The sequence below is a fragment of the Pygocentrus nattereri genome, chromosome 12 (assembly GCF_015220715.1).
Source record: "Pygocentrus nattereri isolate fPygNat1 chromosome 12, fPygNat1.pri, whole genome shotgun sequence".
Lineage (NCBI taxonomy): Eukaryota > Metazoa > Chordata > Actinopteri > Characiformes > Serrasalmidae > Pygocentrus > Pygocentrus nattereri.
The window spans coordinates 34663658-34688403 of NC_051222.1; the positions used below are offsets into that span (position 1 = coordinate 34663658).

Sequence of the window (24746 nt, forward strand, 5' to 3'; positions counted from 1 at the left end):
AAGAGAGGTGAGAAGACAGATTGATCAAGTGAGACACAGGTACTGACTGGTCTCCCATAGTAGCTGAAGTATCTTTTCCCCTGCTTGTCGATGGCAGCACTCCAGCTACGGCTCTTGAACCTCCTGGCATGTCCTCTCTAGCACAGAGTACAGGGATGAGCACATGGGCATCAGAAACAAGTCTATCCAGTTCAAGATCCTAGTCCATAGGCAGGAGCACTGATGGGCAGCCACTGGCCAGACATGAGTGGAGGAGGGAGACAAGTGCAGATCAGTAGAGACTAGAGAAAACAAATAAGCACAGTGAAATACTCGAGTCAGTGACAAGGGAGAAGAAAAGACTTAAATGCCAACAAAAATACAAGGAAACTAAAGGACAAAGGAGGTGACAAGAGGATCAAACCTTTGAACCCTCTGTTACCAAACCAAGATGCTAAGAAATGCTCCACTGAGACAGAAGTAGTCATGGCTTTAGAGGAACTAAAGCCCAAGTTTTAAAAAAGGAAAACAAAATAATTCTACTTTTGGGATTTAACTGAGCTGTGCTCCTTGAGAACAGAGTGTGCACCAAACACATACGGCATTTGGCAAACGCTCTTATCCAGAGCGACTTGCAATTTAATTTATTTTTTATACAGGTAGGCAAAGGAGTTGTTAGGAGTCTTGCCCAAGGACCCTTACTAGTATAGCGTAGGGTGTTTGCCAAGGTGGGGATTGAATCGTAGAAAGCAGAGATGTTACCCACTGCATGGACATGGAAAATCAATCTACAACAACTGTTTTTATGCTGTTGTGCTGATGGTAGACCTGTAAAAAGTCAACAGTGATCATTGACCAAGACCTGGATGGTGTGGGCAGAGGTTGGAGCAGATTTAGTTCTGGGCTCTTTGTTCTAAATCTAAACTTTGCAGGATGCTACATAGGCCTGTACATCTCTTTCTTAGTTGGGTCACCATGAACATCTTTTGAAGAACTCCTGTATGTATGACTCCCTCCTGGATGGCAGGTAAAAGGGGGAGCAATGACCCCACTGGAAAACCTAGGCCCTTGAAAATCGATCAAATATTAAGTAATTTAGGAGGATTTTAATTATGGATCTCATTTAATTATGGATCAGCCTACATTGACATACATGCATGCGTTCCAGAGAAAAATGCCTGCTTTCCAAACAATACAGTTCCATACTTTTACATACGACACTAAGGTGCTTCCATATGTGATGCCCTATCTTTGGGAAAAGGGTTTTCATTAAAAACATAACATGAGTCAAACATGGTTGTACTGTGTTGCTCGTATGTTAACTGTATGTTGATTACACTCAATTATACATAAAATACATTATTTACATTTGTGCACTTGTGTTTATTCGCATGGAGGTTCTTAGTAGGTAACCTTTTTTACATAGGGCCTCTTTTAATAAATCTGGCTCAGTGTGTTCTTACATTCACTGGTGTCTTTCAGCTTGAAATTCATCTGGTACAGTTGATATATGATCGGACAGGGCTGACCCTCAGATGACCCTCAGTATAAGCCATACTGACTGCTTGATCTCTAGATACAGTAAGTAACACTCAAATGATCAGCCACAAACTAGAAAAGAAGAATGAATAAAAATAAAAATATCAAAAATGTAACTAGTTGTAGTCTTTTGCCATCTACCAACAAACAGCATAGTAGTGTGTTCAGGGAATGTGTTTGAGGTTATTGAGGAGTTTGTTATGCTGGAGGACTCTTAATGTGAAGAGCAGCATTGGGAGCTGCCATGTCTGGGGCTGTTTTATGCTTCAACACAGGAAGAACTGGGGAGCTGGGCTGCAGCATGTGAGCAGTGTGGGCACACCACCCCCCCCCCCCCCCCTTGGCAAGGGTCTGTGTGTGTGTGTGTGTGTGTGTGTGTGTTGTGGGGGGAAGTCTAGGCACTACACAGAGCACATATGTCTGTATTTAAGAAATGTAAGAAATTTGATCAACAATGTATAAAATTATAAATTAGTGCTTTATGGTGACTTTATACATTTTTCATATCATTGATATTCGGACAGTGAAGAAGCTCACAAACATACTGTAAAACAAAAACTGATTGTGCTGAAATTCAAAGGGACAATGTAAAATCAAACTAAAAGCCTTGTGGCCTAATGTATGATATGCAGTGCAGGACTGATAAGAAAGACAGAGAAACTCGTTTCCTGGTCTAAACCTCAAATTAGTGGTCAAGACGATGCTGGGGTTCAACTGTCAGTTCCTCCTTAAGACGTCAGAATACAGAAGCAGGCAAAGACACAGAAAGATCACCAGAAACTTCTGCTGTTTACAAAAACTACTGAAAGAGAATCCATCTATCCAGAACGGTCAGAATGAGGTGCTTTTGTGTGGTCATCTGGATTCTTCTCTCGGGTAAGTCCTGACCTGCATACAAGAACACATACAGAGTGCACGTCTATGAGTAAAGTGGTTCACATCTCTACTGTCTTCATGGTAATGCTGAGTGAGGCTGGAGAGCTCTTATCTGACCCCTGAGGGACTGCATGGTGATGTAGTGAACAGAAGAATGATGAAGTTCTGCTCACAGAAGGAGAAGCCAGACAAGCCCGTGTACAATCAGCCTCAATGTGCTCAGAGAAAGTCTGAACATGTATCAAAACCTCCTTTAACTTACAGTGCTCAGTTTCTCATGAACAACAAAGGTTTCAGCTGCTTCTGTCTTCTGCACTTTGCTTTGTTCCTGCTCTGATGTCTAAATACTGTATAATGAAGTGTATTTAATCTGTGTACAATATTCCGTGTTATTTAGCTACGGAAACGTGCAAATTTCCCCTTGAAGATGGATAAAGTTTGTTTTTCAAGTGTCCAGCCATCCACATATTTCACATAGTAACCGTATTCATGAAGTGGACAAGTGTAAACAGGAAGCAGAGGTTGAGTGCAGGCGGCAGCATTAATAGAGTCTCTAACCACAGAGACTCAGCAGCCTAAGCAGTTCTTCAAACTCCGCCTCCAACGCTTCTGTCATTTCCTCTGAGTCTTCCAACGTGTGAGGAGAGAGCTGTACGACTGGCCCTTTAACCTTAAAGGCCTTTGCTGGATGAACTTGTGTTTGTTTTTATGTTGTTATTTTAATTGTGTGTATTTTTCTGTGTGTGTTTATGACAGAAGTGGCTGCTGAGGCGCCAGATATCAGAGTGGCAGGACATGTTGGAGGATCAGTGAAGATCCAGTGTCCTCACCTGTTAGCTAAAACCAACACAAAGTATTTCTGCAGGTATCCGTGTATAAAAAATCAGGACATGTTGATTAAATCTGGTCAGTCACTTACTGGAAGATACACACTGGAGGATTCAGGCAATGGAGACATCACTGTGACCATCATTGACCTCCAGAAATCAGACGCTGGAACTTACTGGTGTGGAGTGGAGAGATTACTAATGATGGACACGTATCATGAGGTGCTCCTCACAGTCACAGATGGTAATGAGCCTTTATTAATCAGCCTTTACACCTGACTTCATTAGTGTGTTTATGTGAATATTAATCATTTAACCATAAAATAACATTTGTTTATTTCATACGCAGCTCCCTCCACCCACAAACACCCACCCAAAGCTACTCCAACAGCAGCTGCTGTAAGAACAGTGAGATTTAAGTTCTTCACCACCTCTTCATCCACTCTCCCTCCCTCCATCACCCACCATCCACCATCTCCTCCTCCTCTGCACCTAAACCAACATTTCCAGCTCAGCACTCACTCAACATCTCATCACCTACCAGAGGTATCTTCATCTTTACTTATTAACCATCATCTTTTCTTATTAATTCAAATTTACCAACATTTTCCTTAACTTTCAATTCATTAAAATGTATATGTCCTCTATAAATAGTAACTTAATCATGATCTAATAGTTACATAATTGTTATGCATTAATACATGCTACAGTTTGATATACTGTTATTACTGAGTGGCATTTAAAAAATACATTCATTATAAATGTTTTCCATCCATCCATTTTCTAAGCCGCTTCAATTGTATAATATTAAAATGTAATTCATTAGATTGATTAGACTTTATACATTAAAAAGTAGCAAGAGAATAAATAACTAATGAATTGAAACAAAATATAAACAATGATTTACTCACTGGCCACTTTATTAGGTTCAGTTGCTTGTTAACACAAATAGCTAATCAGCCAATCACACGGCTGCAGCTCACTGCATTGAGGCGTGTAGAGGTGGTCAAGACAACTTGCTGAAGTGCAGACCGAGCATCAGAACGGGGAAGAAAGGGGATTTAAGGGGCTTTGAACGTGGCGTGGTTGTTGGTGCCAGACGGGCTGGTCTGAGTATTTCAGAAACTGCTGATCTGCTGGGATTTTCACACACAACCATCTCTAGGGTTTACAGAGAACGGTCCGAAAAAGAGGAAATGTCCATTGAGCGGTCAGTTGTGTGGACGAAAATGCCTTGTGAGAGTGTTGTGAAGGCAAAAAGGGGTCCAACCTTTTACTAATAAAGTGGCCAGTGAGTGTATAATTATTATGAACTGTTTCTTCATCCAATGAAGTTTACTAGTTTAAAAATAAAGACAACACAATTTAACACAAAATGCATCTTTTAAATGATTATTTCATTTATTGAAGATAAACATTAATTCCAAACCTTTACCATCCATGTGAAAAAGTAATTGCCCCAAAACCTAATGACTGCAATCAAACGTTTGTGAAAACTTGTGATGAGTCTTTTACATCATGTGGAGGAATTTTGGCCGATTCTCAGGATTATTTTAATTCAGCTTCATTGGAGGGTTTTGAGCATGAACTGCCCGTTTAAGGTCTCACCACAGCATCTCAATGGGATTCAAGTCAGGACTTTGGAAACATTCAGAGATGGACTTGCTTGTGTGCATTTAAATCATTGCAAAGTCCAACTGCGTTTGAAGCATTCTCCTTCAGGATTTTCTGAGAGTGAGCAGAATTCATGGCTCCATCAATGATGACAGTCATCCAGGTCCTGCAGAAGCAAAGCAGTCCCAGACCATCACACCACCACCATGTTTGCCTGTTGATATGAAGGTGGAAAGCAGTGTTAACTTTCTGCCAGATGTAACGGGACCCATATCTTCAAAAAGGTTTCACCATTGACTCCTGCGTCCACACAATATTATGCCAAAAGTCTTTGGGGTCATCCAGAAGGTTTTGGCAAATGCAAGACAATCCTGTGTGTTCTTTTTGGTCAGCCGGTGTTTATACGTAGTAACTCTACCATGGATGCCATTTCAGCCCAGTGTCTCTCTTTTTGTGGAATCATGTACTTTGACCTTAACTGAGGCAAGTGAGCGCTGAAGTTCTTTAGATGTTCATCCAGGTTCTTTTTTGACCTCCTGAATGAGAAATTTTGGTAGACTGGTCCTTCCTGGGACGATTCAGCACTGTTCCAAGTTCTCTCCATGAATGGATAATGGCTCTCACTGTGGTTCTCTGGAGTCCCATAGTAGATTTCAATTACTTGTTTCACATCTGTATTTGAATCTCTTTAGAGCACGGCATCATGTGCTGCTGCTTGAGACCTTCTACCTGCCCCACCCCTTCCCTCACCAAAAAAAACAAAAACAAAAAAAACAAAAACAACAACAGCCAAGTTTACTGAGTCCTCGCCTTAGACATGCTATGAGCAAACAGCACAGAGAGGTTTATCATCTAGACAAAACAGCTTATTTTTTAAGCAAAATGGAAATCCTCCTTACAAATAATTCCATCATACAAGCTCTGTGTGCACTGCAGAGGAATATGGAGATGATGGGAAGGTTAAAAACGCGAGACCATCACTGCCTCCTACCACACAAAACCAATGACATTTCATACAAGCCTTCACATCACGACAGCGCGCGCACAGCCATGCAGCCAGAAGCGCCAGACACATTATCATCAGATAAATAACCGGTAATTCTGCAAATTCCACAAATAATGTCAGTGATAGCCAGAATAAAATCAGTGGCACGGTGGCCTAAGATTTTAAACAACTTCTCCTTTGATCAGGACACTCAAAAATGAAGCCCATCCTCCTGTCCTTTTGGGTTAACTGGTTGATGGTGGGGTCATGCAACTGCTGTTAAATTCATCAACAATTCCTTCTCATTGGAAATTATTGACACGTCTGACAGTTGGGCCTTCCCCGTCGTGTTCCTCAAGAAGGTTTTCATGTGCTTCAGCACAGCGAACGGATACGGATTGCCAGCATGAGGCATATGAGAGTGAACACTTGTGCCATTCTTTTATTTCAGATCTTTTAAAGAAGAAACTGATGAATATCAGCTGGGCTTTTACCCACAAAGTTAGAGTTCTGTGTAGATTTGAGAGCAATTGAAACATGCACCATAGCTCTACATCAAATTTGAAAATACAGCATTGGAAAATGGTCATTGTGATGCCTGAACCGTTGTGGATCCTGAAAGGCCATGAACTTTGTGGTTTTTGTGGCTTTTTGTGGTCCCTAAAGCTGTTGGCAATCTAGGTAAGGAGGCTGTGAATTACACTGCTGCGCAAATGTCTCTTGGAGCACCACGGCCACAGAGAAGGCCAACAAAAATCAGGATTTCTTCATAGATGCTGTCCAACTTCTCCTTCTCCCTTTCAATTGTCCCGTGTAGCTCATCCACTCTGGCCAGGCAGAACAGGATATCGAAGCTTTTTTTTTGGAGAATTCCTAAGACAACATCCGAATACAAGAAGATGGCGTGAAAAACAGAAATTGAAGCTGTGAAGGAGGGTGACCATGTTACCATCAAACTCCATGTGGTGGTCTATGATGTGCTCAAACACCCAGGAGAGTTACATGACTTTTACTGTATGGAAACAACATCCTTCAATAAACATTTAGATCATTTACTTTTAACCAGTGAGTAGGAGCTTCTAAGGGAAGCCTGTGCTTGCAAATATCATTTAGCAGTTTGGTTCCTTTTGCTGAGCAGCTGAAACAGAAGGCCAAGCCGCAAAGACGTGAAAAGAAGACTTTACACTTTCTCTTGGAGGCTCCCTGTGCCATGACAAGATATAGAATGTAGGTACAGCAGTGGATGAAGAGGGCCTGTGGAAGGTTTCCTTAACTTTTACTTGCACCCTCTTCAAACTAGTGGCTGTCAACACAAACCACTTCATCCACAAGGTTGATGACAATGTTGATAACACAGTGGGCGAAAGGTTCTATTGTATGTGGCCAATGTCTGTAGTTTTGTTATTCAGAACAACAATGTTGCCTTCCTCACCTTCAAGCTGTCTGTTATGAGGCTAGCAAAAGTGCTGTTCAGCTCGTTCTGAATTTTAGATAATGGCCACTGAACGCTGTTGATGTGGCGAGGTCAGTGCCCAGGTCGCTCTCATATTCCGACACTACATCCAACAACTCCAGGTAATTTTTCTTCTTGTTTGATGCACCTGCTCCTTCACTGTGATCTCGTAACTGCATCTCCTGCTTGTCCAAGATCACCACGCAGTTAATAAGGCCTTTCAAAATACCCCGGTTCTTCCTAAACTTTTCATTATGAGAGATTACATCCCACCACTGTTGTTCATCCAGCTGGAGCTCTAACCTGGTGCCCCCAAATGTTTTAAGATGAATAGTAGCTTTTAGATGACCCAAAGCATTCTGATGGCAATGGGCTGGCTTGGATAAACTTCCTAAAACTAAAAATCCATCTTTGGCCCAGCAGCAAGTAATTCCAGCAGTAAAGCTTTTGCTCCTTGGTCAATCCTGTCATCCAGGGGTATTGCATGTAATTGCTGGAGATGAAATGCCGCTCAAAAACCTTTGTTTTTAACACCAAGTACCAAATTAAGCTCTGGTGTAGGTCATCCTTTGCAGATTAACTCCCTCTTTTTTCATCAAGTTAATCTAGGAAACGGCATGGATAACAAATTCACAGCGATGTCCTCCTCACTACTGGTACTGCTACTCTCAGCTTCCATCATGAACCAACAAGCTAGCTAGCTTTTTTTTTCCACCAGCTTTGTGTCCCCACAGTGGGTGGAACTTGTCATAAATTTAGAGATAACAAAGCCCACCCATTTAGAGGAAGGATATGATTGGTCAATACTACTGTCATTTGAATTGGTCTCCCACTTAGTTACTATTGGTTGGCACTCTGTAAATTCAGAGCTGGACTACCACTCACCAACATACTTTCCAGCAACATTATGTTGAAAGGGAGACAAAGAGGCTTCTTTAATTTAACCCTTCATATTCCAATACAAGTTAAATAGGCAGGTTTGAAGGATTTGTTTGATTAGATTTGTATTTATTTAGTTGTTGACTGCTTTTGTTGTTTTTAAAATACCTTAGGCCCTCTCTGAGGGCAAAGAGCACCATGGCAGTTCCACTCTGTTTGGGTGTGGCTGCAGAAATTGGTCCCAAAAGTCAATTGAATTGGGTTAACTGGTTGATTTAGTAGCTAAGGGGGCAATTACTTTTTCACACAGGGCCAGGTGGGGCAGAAGAGCATTTTTCCTTCAATAAATGAAACTAACATTTAAAAACAGCACCTGTTTACTGGGGTTGTCTCCGTCTATTATTAAAAACAGTTTGCTGATCCAAAACAACCTGTCCAGGGTGTGTCCTGCCTTCCGCCCGATGACCCGCGAGCCCGGATAAACTCCAGCACCCCTCCGCGATCCGGCGGGAGAAGTGGCTTAGAGAATGGATGGATGATCCGAAACATGTAAAAGTTGAAGAAATTGGAAAGAGAGCAAATACTTTGTCACATCACTGTACCTGTTAAAATGGCCAATAAATGTAGATGCACATCATAGGTGGACCTAAAATACTGTTAACTTTACACTGTAAACTGATAACTTTACAAGAGAAGGAAAAACCTTACACTACTTTTACTGTAAGCCAATGGAACCAGAGCATTCTTCCAAGTCATTTTGGTCCATTCCTCATGAAATTTATACAGAATGTAAAGGGAAAAATGCATTTTCAAAATCACTTAAAAACTGAAACATGGAATGGAGAACCTCCAATAATAGACTGGCAATTATGGCTTTTGTCTCATGCTGTTTCACGGCTACTTTATCAAGTTCACTTTCTTTCTGCCTCAAGACATCATTACTGGGAGGGTCAATGCAAATTGCTAGACACTACTCTCAGTGTAATCCTGTTTTTTTGGGTTTTTTTGGGGGGGTGGTCTTTGTTTAGAGATTCTACTGTATGTTGCTGCTGGACTTGTCACTGTGATTGTATTCAGCATCGCTGCTGTAATCTACACTGGTAGAGGACCAAAAAGACGATCTAAAGTAAGTGCACAATGTTCAGTCATGAAGGTGAAATTGTTCTGTTAAAATATTCCGTATTTTTAACACGATGTTCTCCTCAATGATGTACATATCAGTTGACAATAGAAATACTGTTAAGAATAGAATAAGTTAGACATGCATGTCATTGTTGTTGGAAGAAAACCTCTTATCTCCAAAATAGTAACTTTACAGGAGAAGGAAAAAAACCTACTTTACTTTTAATGGAAGTCAATGAAACCAGACAACTTTCCAAGCAATTTTGGGCCATTCATCATAAAATTTACACACAATGTAAAGAACAACAGGCATTTTTCAAATTATATTAAAAACTGAAAAATGTCAAAAGTGGAGATACAAGGTTTTCTTCCGACAGCAGCGATATGCCGTGTGAATCATATTTTATGAAAACGCTGCCAGACTATTTCTTTTTGATCAGCCAACCAACTTTAAACAGCCCAACAGTAATTAAGCAGTTTTTTTTTTCTTTTACTATTATAAGAGAATGAGCAGCCATAACAGAGTAAGCAGACAGTCTGACAGTCAAAGAACCAGCAAACAGGCTGTTTCCAAGTGACAGACAGACTAGCAAGGCACAGAACCTTATAACATACCAGAGACTTCACAAGGAGTGAAATAATTAAAGTACGTTAAATAGAGAACTGATAAAAGAGCAAGTGAGGGGCAGATCCGGAGATCAGTAGCCCAGCGACAGGACAGGGATGGACCTTAGAGTGTGACTCAATTATCTTATAAAGCAGCTACACATAACAGCGTTAGGCAAAGCAGATTTAGAGGACAGCATAGTATGAATAGCCCTGTCTAAGATCCACTCCTAGCCAACCACACTCACCAAGAAGTATCAATCATGGTGTAATATCACACCAAACGGGTTTAGCACCAGTTTTATCTTGACAAAGCTCAATATATTAGATGTTACTGAACCCATATATCATTCATTTACTTTCCTCAACAGCTTCAAAGTGATCTCATCTCAGCGATGTCCTCCACTGCTGGTCTAGAAGAAGAAGATCTACACTCACATGTCTGCTTTACTGTCATCAACTGCTCTGCTGGCTTCACGTCAGAGACTCTCAACAACCAAGCTTTGGACAACCTGCTGTACTCCACAGAGAAAGGACTACTCGCACATGTGATCTACAGCTTAGACAGATAATCATTCATCTTTCACCACAGTGAAGAACTGCAATGTAAGAGGACTGATTGCATTTTTTACATTGATTACAAAATTCTTTTACTGATGTATAAAGCTCTAAACAGCCTCACCCCTCAGCACCTGAGTGAACTTCTCTGTTATTATGAACCATCATACCTACGTAGATCACAAGGTGCTGGATTACTATTAGCACCTAGAATTAATAAAGTTACATGGGGGGGTTGGGGGTGCTATATAAACTGGGAGAACTGGTGGTGTCGTCCCACTGCTCTCACACATTCCCTCAAGTTTGCTGACGGTGGAGTAGAGGGGTGCTGCCATCTCAGGGAGCACTCATAACTTGTATCTTCTGGTTTCTGCCTTTTAGTCAGGCTGCAATAACTTAACCTGCCCCAGTGTCTGCTGCTCTCTGTTAATCCTGTAAACTGTAATTAGTCACTATCAGCAGAACAAACTTCTAGCTTCACGCTGTCCAAAGCTGTGCAGACCTCACCTGCATGAACTGACCTTTCTGAAACTATTTAATCAAAACCATTGCTTCACCTGTTTTTCCCCGTTTCTGTATTTTAATATTTTATACTAATGTTGTTTGTTATCCAATTTGGTCCAGAGGAGGATGGGTTCCCCTTTTGATGGGTTCCTCTTGCTTTTAGGGAGTTTTTCCTTGCCACTGTTGCCATTGGTGTGATACTCACGGGGGCTCGGACCCGTATTTTTCTGTAAAGTTGTTATAAAAAGTCCTATATAAATAATCTTTGACTCGACCTGACTGTCTTGAATGAAAAATACACATTAAGCACATCTGTTTGGCCTAGTAGCTTCACAAGAAAAGTAAATGATCACATATGAATTCAGGAAAATGATGTTATTTCCTTTATGCATGCTTTACCTTAGAATTGGTGAAAGTACTGTGTTCAAGCCAGTGTGAGATTACAAATGTTTTTTTATAGCACCCTGTGTTGATTTCTGAGAAAAACAGTTTTCAGTTCTAATGCTTGGCTACTTTGCAAATGAGGGTCACCTCACTGTACTCAGAGTATAAATAAAGAGAGACTGATTGATTGATGGGTTGATTGATTATTGTATCAGTCCGATTTCACAGAAGGTTTTGGACCTTATCAAATGCTTCTGTGTAGTAGCATATAATGATCAGTAGGCCGAATAAGATATGATGATAGCAGAAGATAATTCACTCATATCCTTGTAAGACACACCCTTCGCCAAGTTTTAACTGAGTTCTCACCGAATACTTTGAACGTGCTCACAACCCGAATTACAAAATGTCATTATTTGTCATTATGTAGTAAACTGACTTTGTCAGTAACTGAAAACCACTAATATAATACTGTTAATTTCAGCTAGTTATTAGATTAATCTCCAGGGGATTTGCAGTGTCATGTTAGTATTATCCCACTTCTGACAACTGTTTGGGGCAGTCATGGGCTGTAGGTTAGGGAATCAGCCTAAACAACAAACAAGTGATTCTTCGTGAGGATTGTTGACTCTTTAGAATGTATTTCAATGCAATTTAATGGTACTTTAATGGTGTTCTGTCCAGAATGTATGAAGATGACCAAAGATATTTACCACTTTGAGGTTATGACGATGCTGATGTTCAGCTGGTAGTTCCTCATTAAGAGGCTACACTAAATAGGCAAGCAGAAACAGAGAGTCCACATGTCAGGGTCCAACAAGGGTCCTCTCCTGGGGTTCTGCCGACTGGCTCTAGTGCTCTAGTGCATGTTCAGCTTCTCCAGTGCTGGTGGTTTCCTCTATGTAACATGTAGGTCCCCCTGCCAGGGTGCCTTGACTCTCTGCCTTGACTCCACCGTTAGCTGGTACATGCCAATCTATTTGCCTCTTCTCCAAACCCAGAATTACCTTCTTCAGGTCAAGGATGACTCCAGCTGCAATTAGGATGTCCAAGCCAAGTATGCACACATCCCGTATGGGCACAAGCCAGAACTCGTGTGCTCAGCTGAGACCCCTCAGGATGATCAGGAGTCATTTACTGCCCATCATGTCGCTGGTTGTTTATCCACTGCCAACTCCTCCCTCTCGAACGCTGGATGTGTCTGCTGTACTATCATGCTTAACTCAACTGCCAGTACACTTGATTGCTCTCTTTATTGTCTCCATCTATCTAGAAGTAGCTTTTGAACTGACAGCACCTCTGCCACCTGCCTGAACTGCCACTGAAGAGCTGTGGTCAATCCTGATAGGTCACAGTGTCGATCCACTAGCTGGTCCACAAGCACAGGCAAATTTATGGCTCTCAGGCGCATTCACTATTGTAGGTAGAGGGATGCATGCTGTCTTCCTCTTGTCGGGCTTCAGCTGGGCTCACACAGGTATGAGCCATACTCACTAGTGTCCCTTAGTGTGAAATTAATCTGGTGCAGTTTATATTTGATCTGAAATGGCTGAGACTCAGGTGCTCTCAGGTACGCGCCACACTGAAAGCTTGATTTCTAGAGACAGAAAGAAGCACTAAAAAAGATCAACTATAAAGAGGAATACTGAATTTCCACACTGGGTGTACAGTCTTTAATCAGCAATTTTAAGGCTACTGCTAGATGTTTATTTGAAACAACAGAATGCCTACAGTCAGTGTTACTTTTATATAGTCACCCAGAGATTCCAAACTACACTACACCTGCAAAACTGCTGTTATATTTATTAAATAAGATGTTACATTTATTACAACCACTTTTTCTTAAAACAATCACTTTTTCTGTATTCAATGCAAGAAGAAATTTGACCAAAGAATAAAAAAAATATAAAACACGTATAAATTAGTCATTCTTTGGTCACTTACACACAATAGAAGTATATACATTACATTGAATATATTACATATAAATGAACAATAACCTGTGTGTAATTATACAGTACATATAAAACATATTGCCAATAAAATAAACATTGAAAATTCCATCACTGAGTGTTTCAAGTGAAGTGACTGATATTTAATGTTAATCTTTTTTGTAAATCAACTGTAATGTACTTCTTTTTTGTGATGTGAAGGGGAAACATTTCATACCAAACTTCTTCTTTCGGCTGCTCCCTTTAGGGGTCGCCACAGCAGATCATCTGCCTCCGTCTTGCCTTATCCATTGCCTCCTCTACTTTCACACCAACCATCTCCATGTCCACCTTCACTACATCCATAAACCTTCTATGAGGTCTACCTCTTCTCCTTCTACCCAGCAGCTCCATCTCCAACATTCTTTGCCCAATATATCCACTATTCCTCCTCAACACATGTCCAAACCATCTCAACCTGGCCTCTCTGGCTTTATCTCCAAACTGCTCCACCTTCACTGTCCCTCTGATCTGCTCATTTCTAATCTTGTCCAGCCTTGTCACTCCCAACGAAAATCTCAGCATCTTCATCTCTGCCACCTCCAGCTCAGCCTCCTGTCTTTTAGACAGAGCCACAGTCTCCAAACCAGACATCATAGCAGGACGCACTGCTGTCTTGTAGACCTTCCCTTTCACTCTTGCTGCTATCCTTCTGTCACACATCAGCCCTGACACCCGTCTCCACCCACTCCATCCTGCCTGCACCCTCTTCTATAGATACACAAGTGCACAGTGTAAAGAAATCATTGCACTAACAAGACGAAGTGCAAAAGACAAACTCAGCCAAAACATTCACATTCAATCGTCTGTGTCAAATGTATATGTGCATGTAGTGTATGATATATATCTCTATTTTTGATGATTTTCAGTTTTTGACAAAATTTGAAAATGCCTGTTGGCCTTTAAATTGTGCATAAATTTCATAATGGATGGATCCAAAGAAACGGCCCAAAGTTACTTGGAACAATGTCTGGTTCCATTGACTTACATTAAAAGTAAAGTAACTTTTTTCAAAATGCAAGAGCTACAATACTGATGAGAGAAGATGAGAGACAGACAGAGAATGCAACTTCCTTCCTGGCCTGAATCACTCGAGTGAGGTCATGATGGTACGTCTATTCAGCTGTCAGTTCCTCATTGGGATACCACACTTAAGAACCAAGCAGAGCAAACATACAGACGACCAGACGGACTCTGACAAGGGTCACACAAGAAGCTTCTGGGAATACTGAACAACACTTCTGATCAAAATGATGCTCTTGTGTGTGGTCATCTGGTTTCTTCTCTCTGGTAAGTCCTGTTGAATATTATTTCACTTTATTTGGTTTTATTGTTTCCCCATTACACATCTGGTTATCTATAGCTTCCCAATCTAGCAATGCCATTTGTTGAATGGATATCTTGGAGACATCCTGGCATCCTAGAAATTCCTGGTTGGGCCTCAACACCTCTACTTTAATTACAAAGGTGGAGGCAGTCACCCATCAAGTAGGGGTGTTTCTGGGTTGTTTAGACAGAGAGACAACTAGAGGGTGTGGTTCACATTCGTGCCAATAAGCTCATGGTTGCGTAAGCTTAGTTAGACTTGTTTGGTTGGGAAGACGTGCATGTTGAGTAAGTCTGTAGTGCTGTTAGCTGAACTCTGAGAGTGGTGGTGCAGTTAATATTTGAATGTAGAAGTGCAGATGACTCCATTAGAAGAAAAGAAAGAAGAGAGGAATGTGATACAAGCCTGGGAAACTAATGCGTACCATCTACAATCAGCCTGAATGTGCTTAGAGAAAGTTTGTATAACCATCGCAAACTACTGTAACTCACAATACTCCATTTACCCAAACGACTGAATGTGAATGTTTTGGCTGAGTTTGCCTTTTGCACTTTGTCTTGTTAGTGCAATGATTTATTTACACTGTGCACTTGTGTATCTATAGACAAACTATATAATAAGGTGCATTGTGTTTGTATAATTCTCTGTGTAAACCAGGAGACCAACAACAAACAGGATGGCACAGTAAATAGCATCAGCAGCTACACTGGCTGTGCAGCCAAAGCAGTTCTTTGGCCTTTGTCATTTCCTCCAGACCTACACATTATAAGGAGGAGGCTCAGTGAGAGGTGGCCGTTTGTGATGGACTTTGACATAAGAAATAACGTAACATGCGTTTCTTTTAAGGCTGTTATATTAATTGTATGCGTGCTGTTTCGTCTGCATATTTGTTACAGAGGTGACTGGTCAGCCGTCAGTTATCACAGTGTCGGGACATGTTGGAGGATCAGTGAAGATCCAGTGTTATCACCTGTTTGCTGACACCACCACAAAGTATTTCTGCAGGGATCCGTGTACATATCAGCACATTTTGATTCAGTCTGGTCAGTCACCTACTGGGAGATACACACTGGAGGATTCAGGGAAAGGAGTCTTCACTGTGACCATCACTGACCTCCAGAAATCAGACAGTGGAACTTACTGGTGTGGAGTGGAGAGATCTCTGAAGGACACGTATCACAAAGTGCTGCTCACAGTTGCAGACGGTAATGAGCCTCTGTAAAGTTGCACACATGATGTACTGCTTATTTTGTGTAAAACCCTTCACTAAGCTTATATTCAACACCAATTCTAATTGGCTCAAGTCTCTTTAACTTGGTAATAATGCTTTGTGAGAAAGCTTATAAACTAATTAATTATAAACCTCTATCTTAGTCCAACTAACTCCAAGCTGCCACATGTGTATTCAGTTAATTACTGCACACATTGTAGGGAAAAAATCTCCCTTAAATGTATAAAGTATTGTGTAATCTTTTTTTTCAGAGTTTAGAGAAATTATTTAAATTAAATTACAGGTATTAGTTTGGTATGAAATGTTTCCCACATTACAAAGAACTTCATTACAGTTTATTTACAAAAAAGAATAACTTTAAATATCAGTTGCTTCACTTGATGCACTCAGTGATGGAATTTTAACTGTTATATTACCATTAATATATATTATAGATTCTTTATAATTACACACAGGTCATTGTTCATCTATGTATAGTATATTCATTGTAATGAATATGCACACGTATGCTTTTTGTAAGTGACCACAGAATGAATGGTTTGTATAAATACCTTGTTTATAAGAATCTCTGAATGACATGTTATAATTCATTCATAAGGCATCATAAATATGGCTATAAATGTGAGGCATACAGTACTAAAGGCCCCTCCAGCACTAAGGAGGAGAGGGAGGGGGTTCTTAATTAGTACTTGGATTGCTGTGGTGTAATTTTCAAAGTTAGGGCACTGATAAAGGAAAGCGCACTGTGGTCATAACTCTGGGCTGGACAGCTTGGTTTGGGGCATCTGAATAATGAGGACTGAAGTCAAAAGGTCCAGCACTAACAGCACCCATACAGTGTTAGAAATAAAGGCAACATGCAGGTACAGGATTCGTTCATCAAGGTACAAACTTCCTTCAGAGGTACAACAGCGGTTTTACATTTACGGCATTCGGCTGACGCTCTTATCCAGAGCGACTTACAATTTGATCAATTTAGACAGGGAGGCCAAGGTGGTGTTAGGAGTCTTGCCCAAGGACCCTTATTGGTATAGTGTAGGGCACTTGCCCTGGTGGGGGATTGAACCCCGGTCTACAGCGTAGAAGGCAAAGGTGAGAACCACTACACTAACCAACCAGTTTTAAGGTCTGATTGTGTGCCTTAAGAGTCTTTTTATAACCGAATGTTTTAAAACAGAACCATTTAATAAAAAGCCTGGAGGCGAGGCGGGGTGTGTGGAGTCAGTACAGCTTAGAAAATATCATTTCAGTGGATTATGATAGAGTTATGTATCCAGACTAAAGGTTTCTGAGATGTACCCCTGAGAGTACCACCCCAGTAACAAGAGGGGAATAGCTCCAGTGACAGTGTCGTACCTTTTCTAGGTAGCGTAAAATAAAACATCGGAAACGTGATGCAGTTGATAAACGTATGTCGCGCTTTACACTCTGCAAGCTGGGGCTGTTGTGGACACCACTTACAATGAACTATTTTAACAATTCATAATGCATCATAAATACTTACGCTCACGCTTATAAAGCCTTGTGATTTCATCATAACATGAATGTTTTTATAGATGTTCATAGACACGGTATTCAAAAAGTGTTACCGAATTATAGCATGAAGCATTATTAGAGTTTATACATGCCTACAAAGCACTGTTACCATGTTACAAAGAGTTCAAAGTGCATTTTTAATGAAATATGAATACAGGCTACATAGAAAGTGTTACCATTTTTTATTTATTCATGTATTTATTTATTTATATGCATTTATTTATTTATTTATTTATATATTCAGTACTTAACACCTCTTGGAAATAATACTTGTCATTTCTCACAAAGTCTAAGCCTAAGTCACTGCCTCCCTCTACATATTTCCATCCAAAGCTCCTTCAACAGCAGATCCTGCTAGAACAGTGAGATCCAGTGAACCTACAGGTAATGTAACTTCTCGAACCTTTTCATTTAGCCACAATACTGATTTCACACTTTAGATGAACTGATTTCTTTTCTCTCTGATTCCAGTTCTAACCGGCCCGAGGGAGAAATCAGGTCAGTACGATTCCGATATAATATTCGCATGTATCGTCAGATTGACTATTATCGATAGAAATGATTATCATTATTATTTCATCTATTTTCAGACTTCATGGTGTCATGATTGGCCCCTCCCAGTCCCGTCCATGTGTTCGTGTTGTGTTTTGATCTTCCATGTGCATTTGTTTTGGTTTCCTAGTCCGGCACCTTGTTTTGGTGCCTCTTCCCCTGATTATTCTCACCTGTGTTTCCACCTGTGTCTTGTGAACCCTCACTAGCCCTCTTGTATTTAAGCCCTGTGTTTTCATTAGTCTGGTGCTGGTCTTTGTGCTGATTTTTGTTGTTTGAATCTGTCTGTGTTGGATGTTCTGTTTTTTCTGTTCTGCTGTATTCTGGTTTATGTCATGTCGGCCCCCCGATCTATCCGTGTTGGCTCTATGACCCTGGACCGTTTTGACCATGACCCTGGATTTGCCCTTAATAAATCTCGCTTATCTCAGCACGTGCGTCCGCCTCCTCGCTCCTCCTTACACATGGCTGGTATAAGTGTTGCAGGCACAGCAACATAGCTGGATTTTTGATGTACGCTCACTGTCCACTTCATTAAACTACCTGCCATGGTGTACGCAAAGGAATAGAGGCTTGTGCTACAAGCACAGTTTGTGGTAGCCATCCTCTAGCTCTTCAGCAGTAGTCAGTTTCCGCTGTTGTGCTGAAAATGTTCCACTATCCAAATAGCATAAGATGAGAACCCTGTATTAGTCCCACAACGGGGGAAATGATCAGTGTCACAAGGAGCAATGGAGAGCAAGGAAAAAGAAAAGTAGTGGGGAAGAAGAGAATTAACAAGCAAGTAATTGACTTTGTTAATTACTTAACAGGGTTTTTACAGTTTCTTACTCTTTCACTTTATAAATAATATCTATAACACTAAAGTAAAAAATAAGAGAAAAAATAACCACCCTTAACAAAAAACAACAATATAAAGAAAAATAAATAAATACACCTAAAATTCACATTGAGTATTGTAACGTGGAGCAAGTGAGATTTATTAAGGGGAAACCCAGGGTCATCATCGAGACAGTCCAGGTTCCAATAATCTACACCAAGTTCAGGATGGACAGACATAGCTGAGAACTAATAAACAAACCACAGTGACAGTACAAACAGAGTAAAGACAGACCAATACAAAGACCAGCCGAGACAAAGTGCAAAGACAGGGCTCAAATACAACAGGGATAATGGGGGACAGGCGGAAACCAGGTGGCGACAATCAGGGGTGGAGTCATGAAACGAGGGGGCTGGACCGAATCAAACATACATGGGTAAACCAAAACACGAACACGTGGACTGGACTGGGAGGGGCCAATCGTGACACGTATTGCACATGAGGTACATCTGGTTGTCTGTGGTGCCACGTCGATCTCTTTCCATTGATCTATAAGCCGTAGCTACACAAACATCTGTAGGCGCTACAGCTACTAGCTACTAAAATTTGTACTTACCTACAAAAAGTAGCGTGCTACTTCGCTGCTGATATGCTTCCATATACAACAGTAAAAATAAACTAATAAAACTTTATCCAATACGCCTCATATTCAAAAAGCCAACTTGCTGTTATTACAAAAATACTCTAAATTGTGAACAGACCATCAGTTGATGTTTAATTTGGTGCCTAATTTATAACACGTCAATCTACATGGTAAAAGTTTTTATTTAATATCGACCAGTCATTCCAAACTATTGAACAGTGATTAAGGTATTGTAAAGTAACAGTAAATATTCTGCTACTTAATACATAAATATTGGACATACATATTGGCACACAGAACAATCCCAATGGAAATTTAATTTGTTGATTGATTCATTCTAGTTTTAGTATTTTTGAACAAATTAATGCCAACTGCTTGGATGAATAGCTTTATATTTCACTTTGTTACACTAAGACCTCTATGCAGTACTCTTTTCTAAACTAACAGGATTTGTATTACTGTGACTGTGGGTCAGTCACATCAGTGATGCCTTAATTTTTAATTCTTGCTTTTTATCTATCTTTATAAGGGGGGGGGGCATGCAAAAGGGAGTTTTTAACTGCAACCAATTTTAACCTGAAATGATGTTCACATGTCAACAACTGCTCAGGAAAAACTTCAATATTTTAATGAATCAAGCAGATGAGACCAACTTTTTATTCTTGCTTTTTTCATATTTTTTATGGAAATACATTGCAAAATATATGGTGTGACTAAATGTTTACTTGCCTAAAATCTGCAATTTTAATTCCTTACATCAGTGGCGGCAATCTTGTTTAAAAAATATATGAGCTTTTGACCTCATTTTGACTCCATAGAATATCTTTTACCAGACTGTCACTTGTTACTAACCCACTTAACTGCAAAAATGGCAGTAGTTAAAAAGAGCAGACAACGTTCCTCACTAAAACTAGCAGCATATCACCTCTCTTTACTCATCATAATCAACTTTCATGGGAGTTTCAAATCATAGTCCATCTAATTTAATGTGAAACGACATCCACATATGTACAAGCGCTGGGTGAAGACTCGAACAAGGTTGGGCGAGTCATAGCAACAGCCATTAACAAAAATTCAACAGATGAAAATAAACCTAAATTTTTCAGTGATCACAAAAAAATTGACCAATTATATTTATAACCTCAACAATGTTGGGACACTGTGTAAACTATACATGCATATAAATAAAAACAGAATGCAATGATTTGCAAATTTCATAGACCCATATTTGATTCACAATAGAGCAGAGAAAGTTGAGAGTGAGACATTTAACCATTTCATGAAAAATATGAACTCATTTAGAACTTGATATATATATATATAAACACACACAAACACACACACACACACACACACACACACACACACACACACACTTGTCTCCCAGACTTGTGAGTTAGAATAAATGCGGCATAAGTAAGTGTACTAATGCCATTACCATACATTCACCATTAGAAGTTGTGATATTCTTACAGTCTAGCACAAAAGCAGGTATATATGAATGTGATGGAAATACCTGATAAAATGGGCAGTGAATGTAGAGGTACACAAATCAGAGGTAAACCTAATAAACTGGCACGCCGTTTGTACTACTGTATGTAGAGTGTGTCATTCTACAATGTACAAACTTAATACAAATTTTATTCATTATATTTTTATAACATTCCATTATACAACCTCCATTATTCTCTAAATCCTGATTAAAACAATTGGCAATTATTACCTTTTGTCTCGTGCTCTTTCAGGGCTACGTCCTTATCTTCACTTTCTTTCTGTCCCAAGATATCAGTATTGGGAGTGTCAAAGAACTGCTTAGTGACCATTTCATGTAAAATGCTGAGACTACTCTCAATGTAATTGTAACGAGTCAGAATGAGCCAGGTGTGTGCGGATAAAAAAGAAGAGAGAAGCTTTCTAGTTAAATCGTGATCCAGAGTCCTCGTCAAAAAACAGGCATAGGTCAAATCTGAAACAGACAGGCGGCACAGAAAAACAAACATAACATGAGGCAAACAAATCTAAATGGGATCGGGCATAAATCGAAAAACACGGAAGAACAATCGATACCAAAATATAAACAAACCAGGATAACCACTCAGTAAAAGCCCGGGCTTTAAACTAACACTAACTAGTCACATGATCAAAACAGCAGGTGTTACAGATCAGTATTCAGGTGAAGGAGAGCGCTGATTGGAGCATGTTGGAAGGTCAGGTGTCACATGAACCCCCAGTTGATTCTGGGGAATGGAGTCTGAAAGCTTCAGAGCCAGAGAAAGGCATAACAGTAATCTTTTTTGGGTTCTTTGTTTAGGGACTCCACTCTATATTGCTGCTGGGCTTATTGTGATTATTGTATTCAGCATTGCTGCTGTAATCTACACTATTAGAGGACCAACAAGGCACTCAAAAGTAAGTGTACGATGTTCAGTCATGATGGTGAAATTGTGATGCATGCCAGCCAATGGTAGAAATATTCATTATTTTTCCAGCTGGCTACTCAAATAGTTACAACACTATTGCTGCCCTCTTTAGGTTACGTCATTGAGTCACTCTCACCAAGAAGTATCAATCATGGTGTAATATCACACCAAACGAGTTTAGCACCAGCTTTATCTTAACAAAGCTCAATTTATTAGATGTTACTGAATCCATTTATCATTCATTTACTTTCCCCAGCAGCTTCAAAGTGATCTTATCTCAGCAATGTCCTCCACTGCTAGTCTAGAAGAAGAAGATCTACACTCACACGTCTGCTTTACTGTCATCAACTGCTCTGCTGGCTTCACCTCAGAGACTCCCAACAACCAAGCTTTGGACAACCTGCTGTACTCCACAGAGAAAGGACTACTCGCACATGTGATCTACAGCTTAGACAGATAATCATTCATCTTTCACCACAGTGAAGAACTGCAATAGAAGAGAAATAAAAAATAAACATCAAGAACATCCGCTAGCTCCATTATGATTAAAAAAATTCCCTTAAAAAAGGGAAATAATCAAATTTGAATTCCTGGAAATGGTCATTGTACTGTTTTATTTTAGAAATTGTTTAAACCACACACACACACACACACACCTAAGCTCCTTCCCCCTCAGGGTCACACGGGGTGCTGGAGCCTATCCCAGTGGTCATTGGGAGGAAGGCAGGATACACCCTGGACAGGTCGCCAGTCCATCGCAGGGCCGACAGACAGACACAGACAGTCACACCCAGGGGCAATTTAGCACGTCCAATCGGCCTGACTGCATGTCTTTGGACTGTGGATGGAACCTGGAGAAAACCCACGCAGACATGGGGAGAACATGCAAACTCCACACAGAGAGGACCTCGGTCACCCGGCCGGGGAATCGAACCCAGGCCCTCCTCGCTGTGAGGCACTATTTAAGTTTTTTGTTAAAACTACAAGAAGTGACCCTGTAAAGCCTGAACTAGTAATTTTGCACAATTCCATATTTACACTAGATGTTCCATGAAAGTAGGGTGAGCTGGCAGAGACAGGTACAGAACAAGCAGCAGAAACAAAGACTCTGCCACAGTCAACGTACCAGAGCGTACAGGTGGTTGACAGAGTGGATCCATGAAAGCTTTCCCCAAGTTCCACCCGGATACCAGGAAAAGTGAACAAAAAGGCTGCCTGTGTCTGGCAGTGTCAGCCTAGAGAAAAGAAGAGAGGTGAGAAGACAGATTGATCAAGTGAGACACAGGTACTGACTGGTCTCCCATAGTAGCTGAAGTATCTTTTCCCCTGCTTGTCGATGGCAGCACTCCAGCTACGGCTCTTGAACCTCCTGGCATGTCCTCTCCAGCACAGAGTACAGGGATGAGCACATGGGCATCAGAAACAAGTCTATCAAGTTCAAGATCCTAGTCCATAGGCAGGAGCACTGATGGGCAGCCACTGGCCAGACATGAGTGGAGGAGGGAGACAAGTGCAGATCAGTAGAGACTTGAGAGAAAACAAATAAGCACAGTGAAATACTCGAGTCAGTGACAAGGGAGAAGAAAAGACTTAGATGCCAACAAAAATACAAGGAAACTAAAGGACAAAGGAGGTGACAAGAGGATCAAACCTTTGAACCCTCTGTTACCAAACCAAGATGCTAAGGAATGCTCCACTAAGACAGAAGTAGTCATGGCTTTAGAGGAACTAAAGCCCAAGTTTTAAAAAAGGAAAACAAAATAATTCTACTTTTGGGATTTAACTGAGCTGTGCTCCTTGAGAACAGAGTGTGCACCAAAGATTTATGGCATTTGGCAAACGCTCCTATCCAGAGCGACTTACAACTTAATTTTTTTTTTTATACAGGTAGGCGAAGGCATTGTTAGGAGTCTTGCCCAAGGACCCTTATTGGTATAGCGTAGGGTGTTTGTCAAGGTGGGGATTGAACCCCAGTCTACACCGTAGAAAGCAGAGATGTTACCCACTACACTAACAAACCACCACAACAAACTTGAAAGGATTTTTTTAATGCTGAAAAACAATTTGGAGAGAAATAAGAATTACCAAGACTTGAGACCCAAGAGAGACAAAACCATTTACTAGGTAATTAAACAATATACATGTGGGAGTGTAGACTCAGGACTGAGCAGTGAGCTGTGGGAGAGCTCTCCTTAAGTAGAACGTCTACAGCTGTACCTCATCAGCACTGATCAGCCAGAAGTGATTGTTTATCTCCCCCAGTGGCTGGATGAGGCCTAGCCCAAGACAGGGTAAGCCAGGGATCACAGTATTATATGGAGTGGTGGAAGAACAGAGGCATTAGCAAGAGGACTACAAAGGATCAGCTTCAGATGCAACAGATGAGTACTTTCACTAGGTTTCGGGGAGGAAAAGCCAGTAGGGTACCAGATTAATCTGATTTACCACTTTAAAATAAATCCACTGGGGCCAATTTTTTGGACCTTTAGTCCTTGGTGGAGAGCTAGACTTGTTGCCCAGGATGGAAGGAAGGACCCAAACATCACCTGTGATCAGCTGTTTCCTTCTGCTCTGCCACCTTTTGCAGCGCTGCATGGGCCTTTTGCCACAACCGCCAACACCGCAGAACAAGGCCTCGGGCTTTGACCTTGACCTTGGACTCCTGCTTGGGAAACATGGGTGAAAGATACCCAAACTGGCACTCAAAGGGCGACATGCCTAGAGAAGATTATGGACATACTCTGCCCAGAGCAGGTGGAGGGTCTAGAGGATGCCATGCGCCAGAGCTTCCTGGTGTATCCTCTCAATCTTCCCATTCGATTGGGGGTGCAATTCTGAGGATAATTAGCAAAATGCCCCGCAAAACCTGCTGGTAAACTGAGGCCCTCCGTCAGAAACCA

At 40.8% G+C, this 24746-nt stretch overlaps 2 protein-coding genes across 3 annotated transcripts; both read left to right on the plus strand.

Annotated features, from left to right (window-relative positions):
* Positions 1 to 2260: 2260 nt before the first annotated feature.
* Positions 2261 to 11045, plus strand: LOC108411221 (CMRF35-like molecule 8). 2 transcript variants are annotated; one of them, XR_001856549.2, is made up of 5 exons: positions 2261 to 2394; positions 3151 to 3465; positions 3571 to 3767; positions 9181 to 9278; positions 10252 to 11045. XR_001856549.2 is itself a non-coding variant. In XM_017682685.2 (4 exons), exons 1-4 carry the CDS (start codon positions 2355 to 2357, stop codon positions 6695 to 6697), a joined length of 612 nt encoding a protein of 203 aa, XP_017538174.1. In that variant the 5' UTR covers positions 2261 to 2354; the 3' UTR covers positions 6698 to 6732. The 2 variants fall into 2 exon arrangements, 1 of the variants encoding a protein (XP_017538174.1); XM_017682685.2 differs by lacking the exons at positions 9181 to 9278; positions 10252 to 11045 and adding an exon at positions 6638 to 6732.
* Positions 11046 to 14472: 3427 nt separating this feature from the next.
* LOC108411222 (CMRF35-like molecule 8) lies at positions 14473 to 22566 on the plus strand. Its single transcript, XM_017682686.2, has 6 exons — positions 14473 to 14607; positions 15541 to 15849; positions 17745 to 17795; positions 17883 to 17909; positions 21738 to 21835; positions 22103 to 22566. Exons 1-6 carry the CDS (start codon positions 14568 to 14570, stop codon positions 22304 to 22306), a joined length of 729 nt encoding a protein of 242 aa, XP_017538175.1. The 5' UTR covers positions 14473 to 14567; the 3' UTR covers positions 22307 to 22566.
* The last annotated feature ends 2180 nt before the right edge of the window (positions 22567 to 24746 follow it).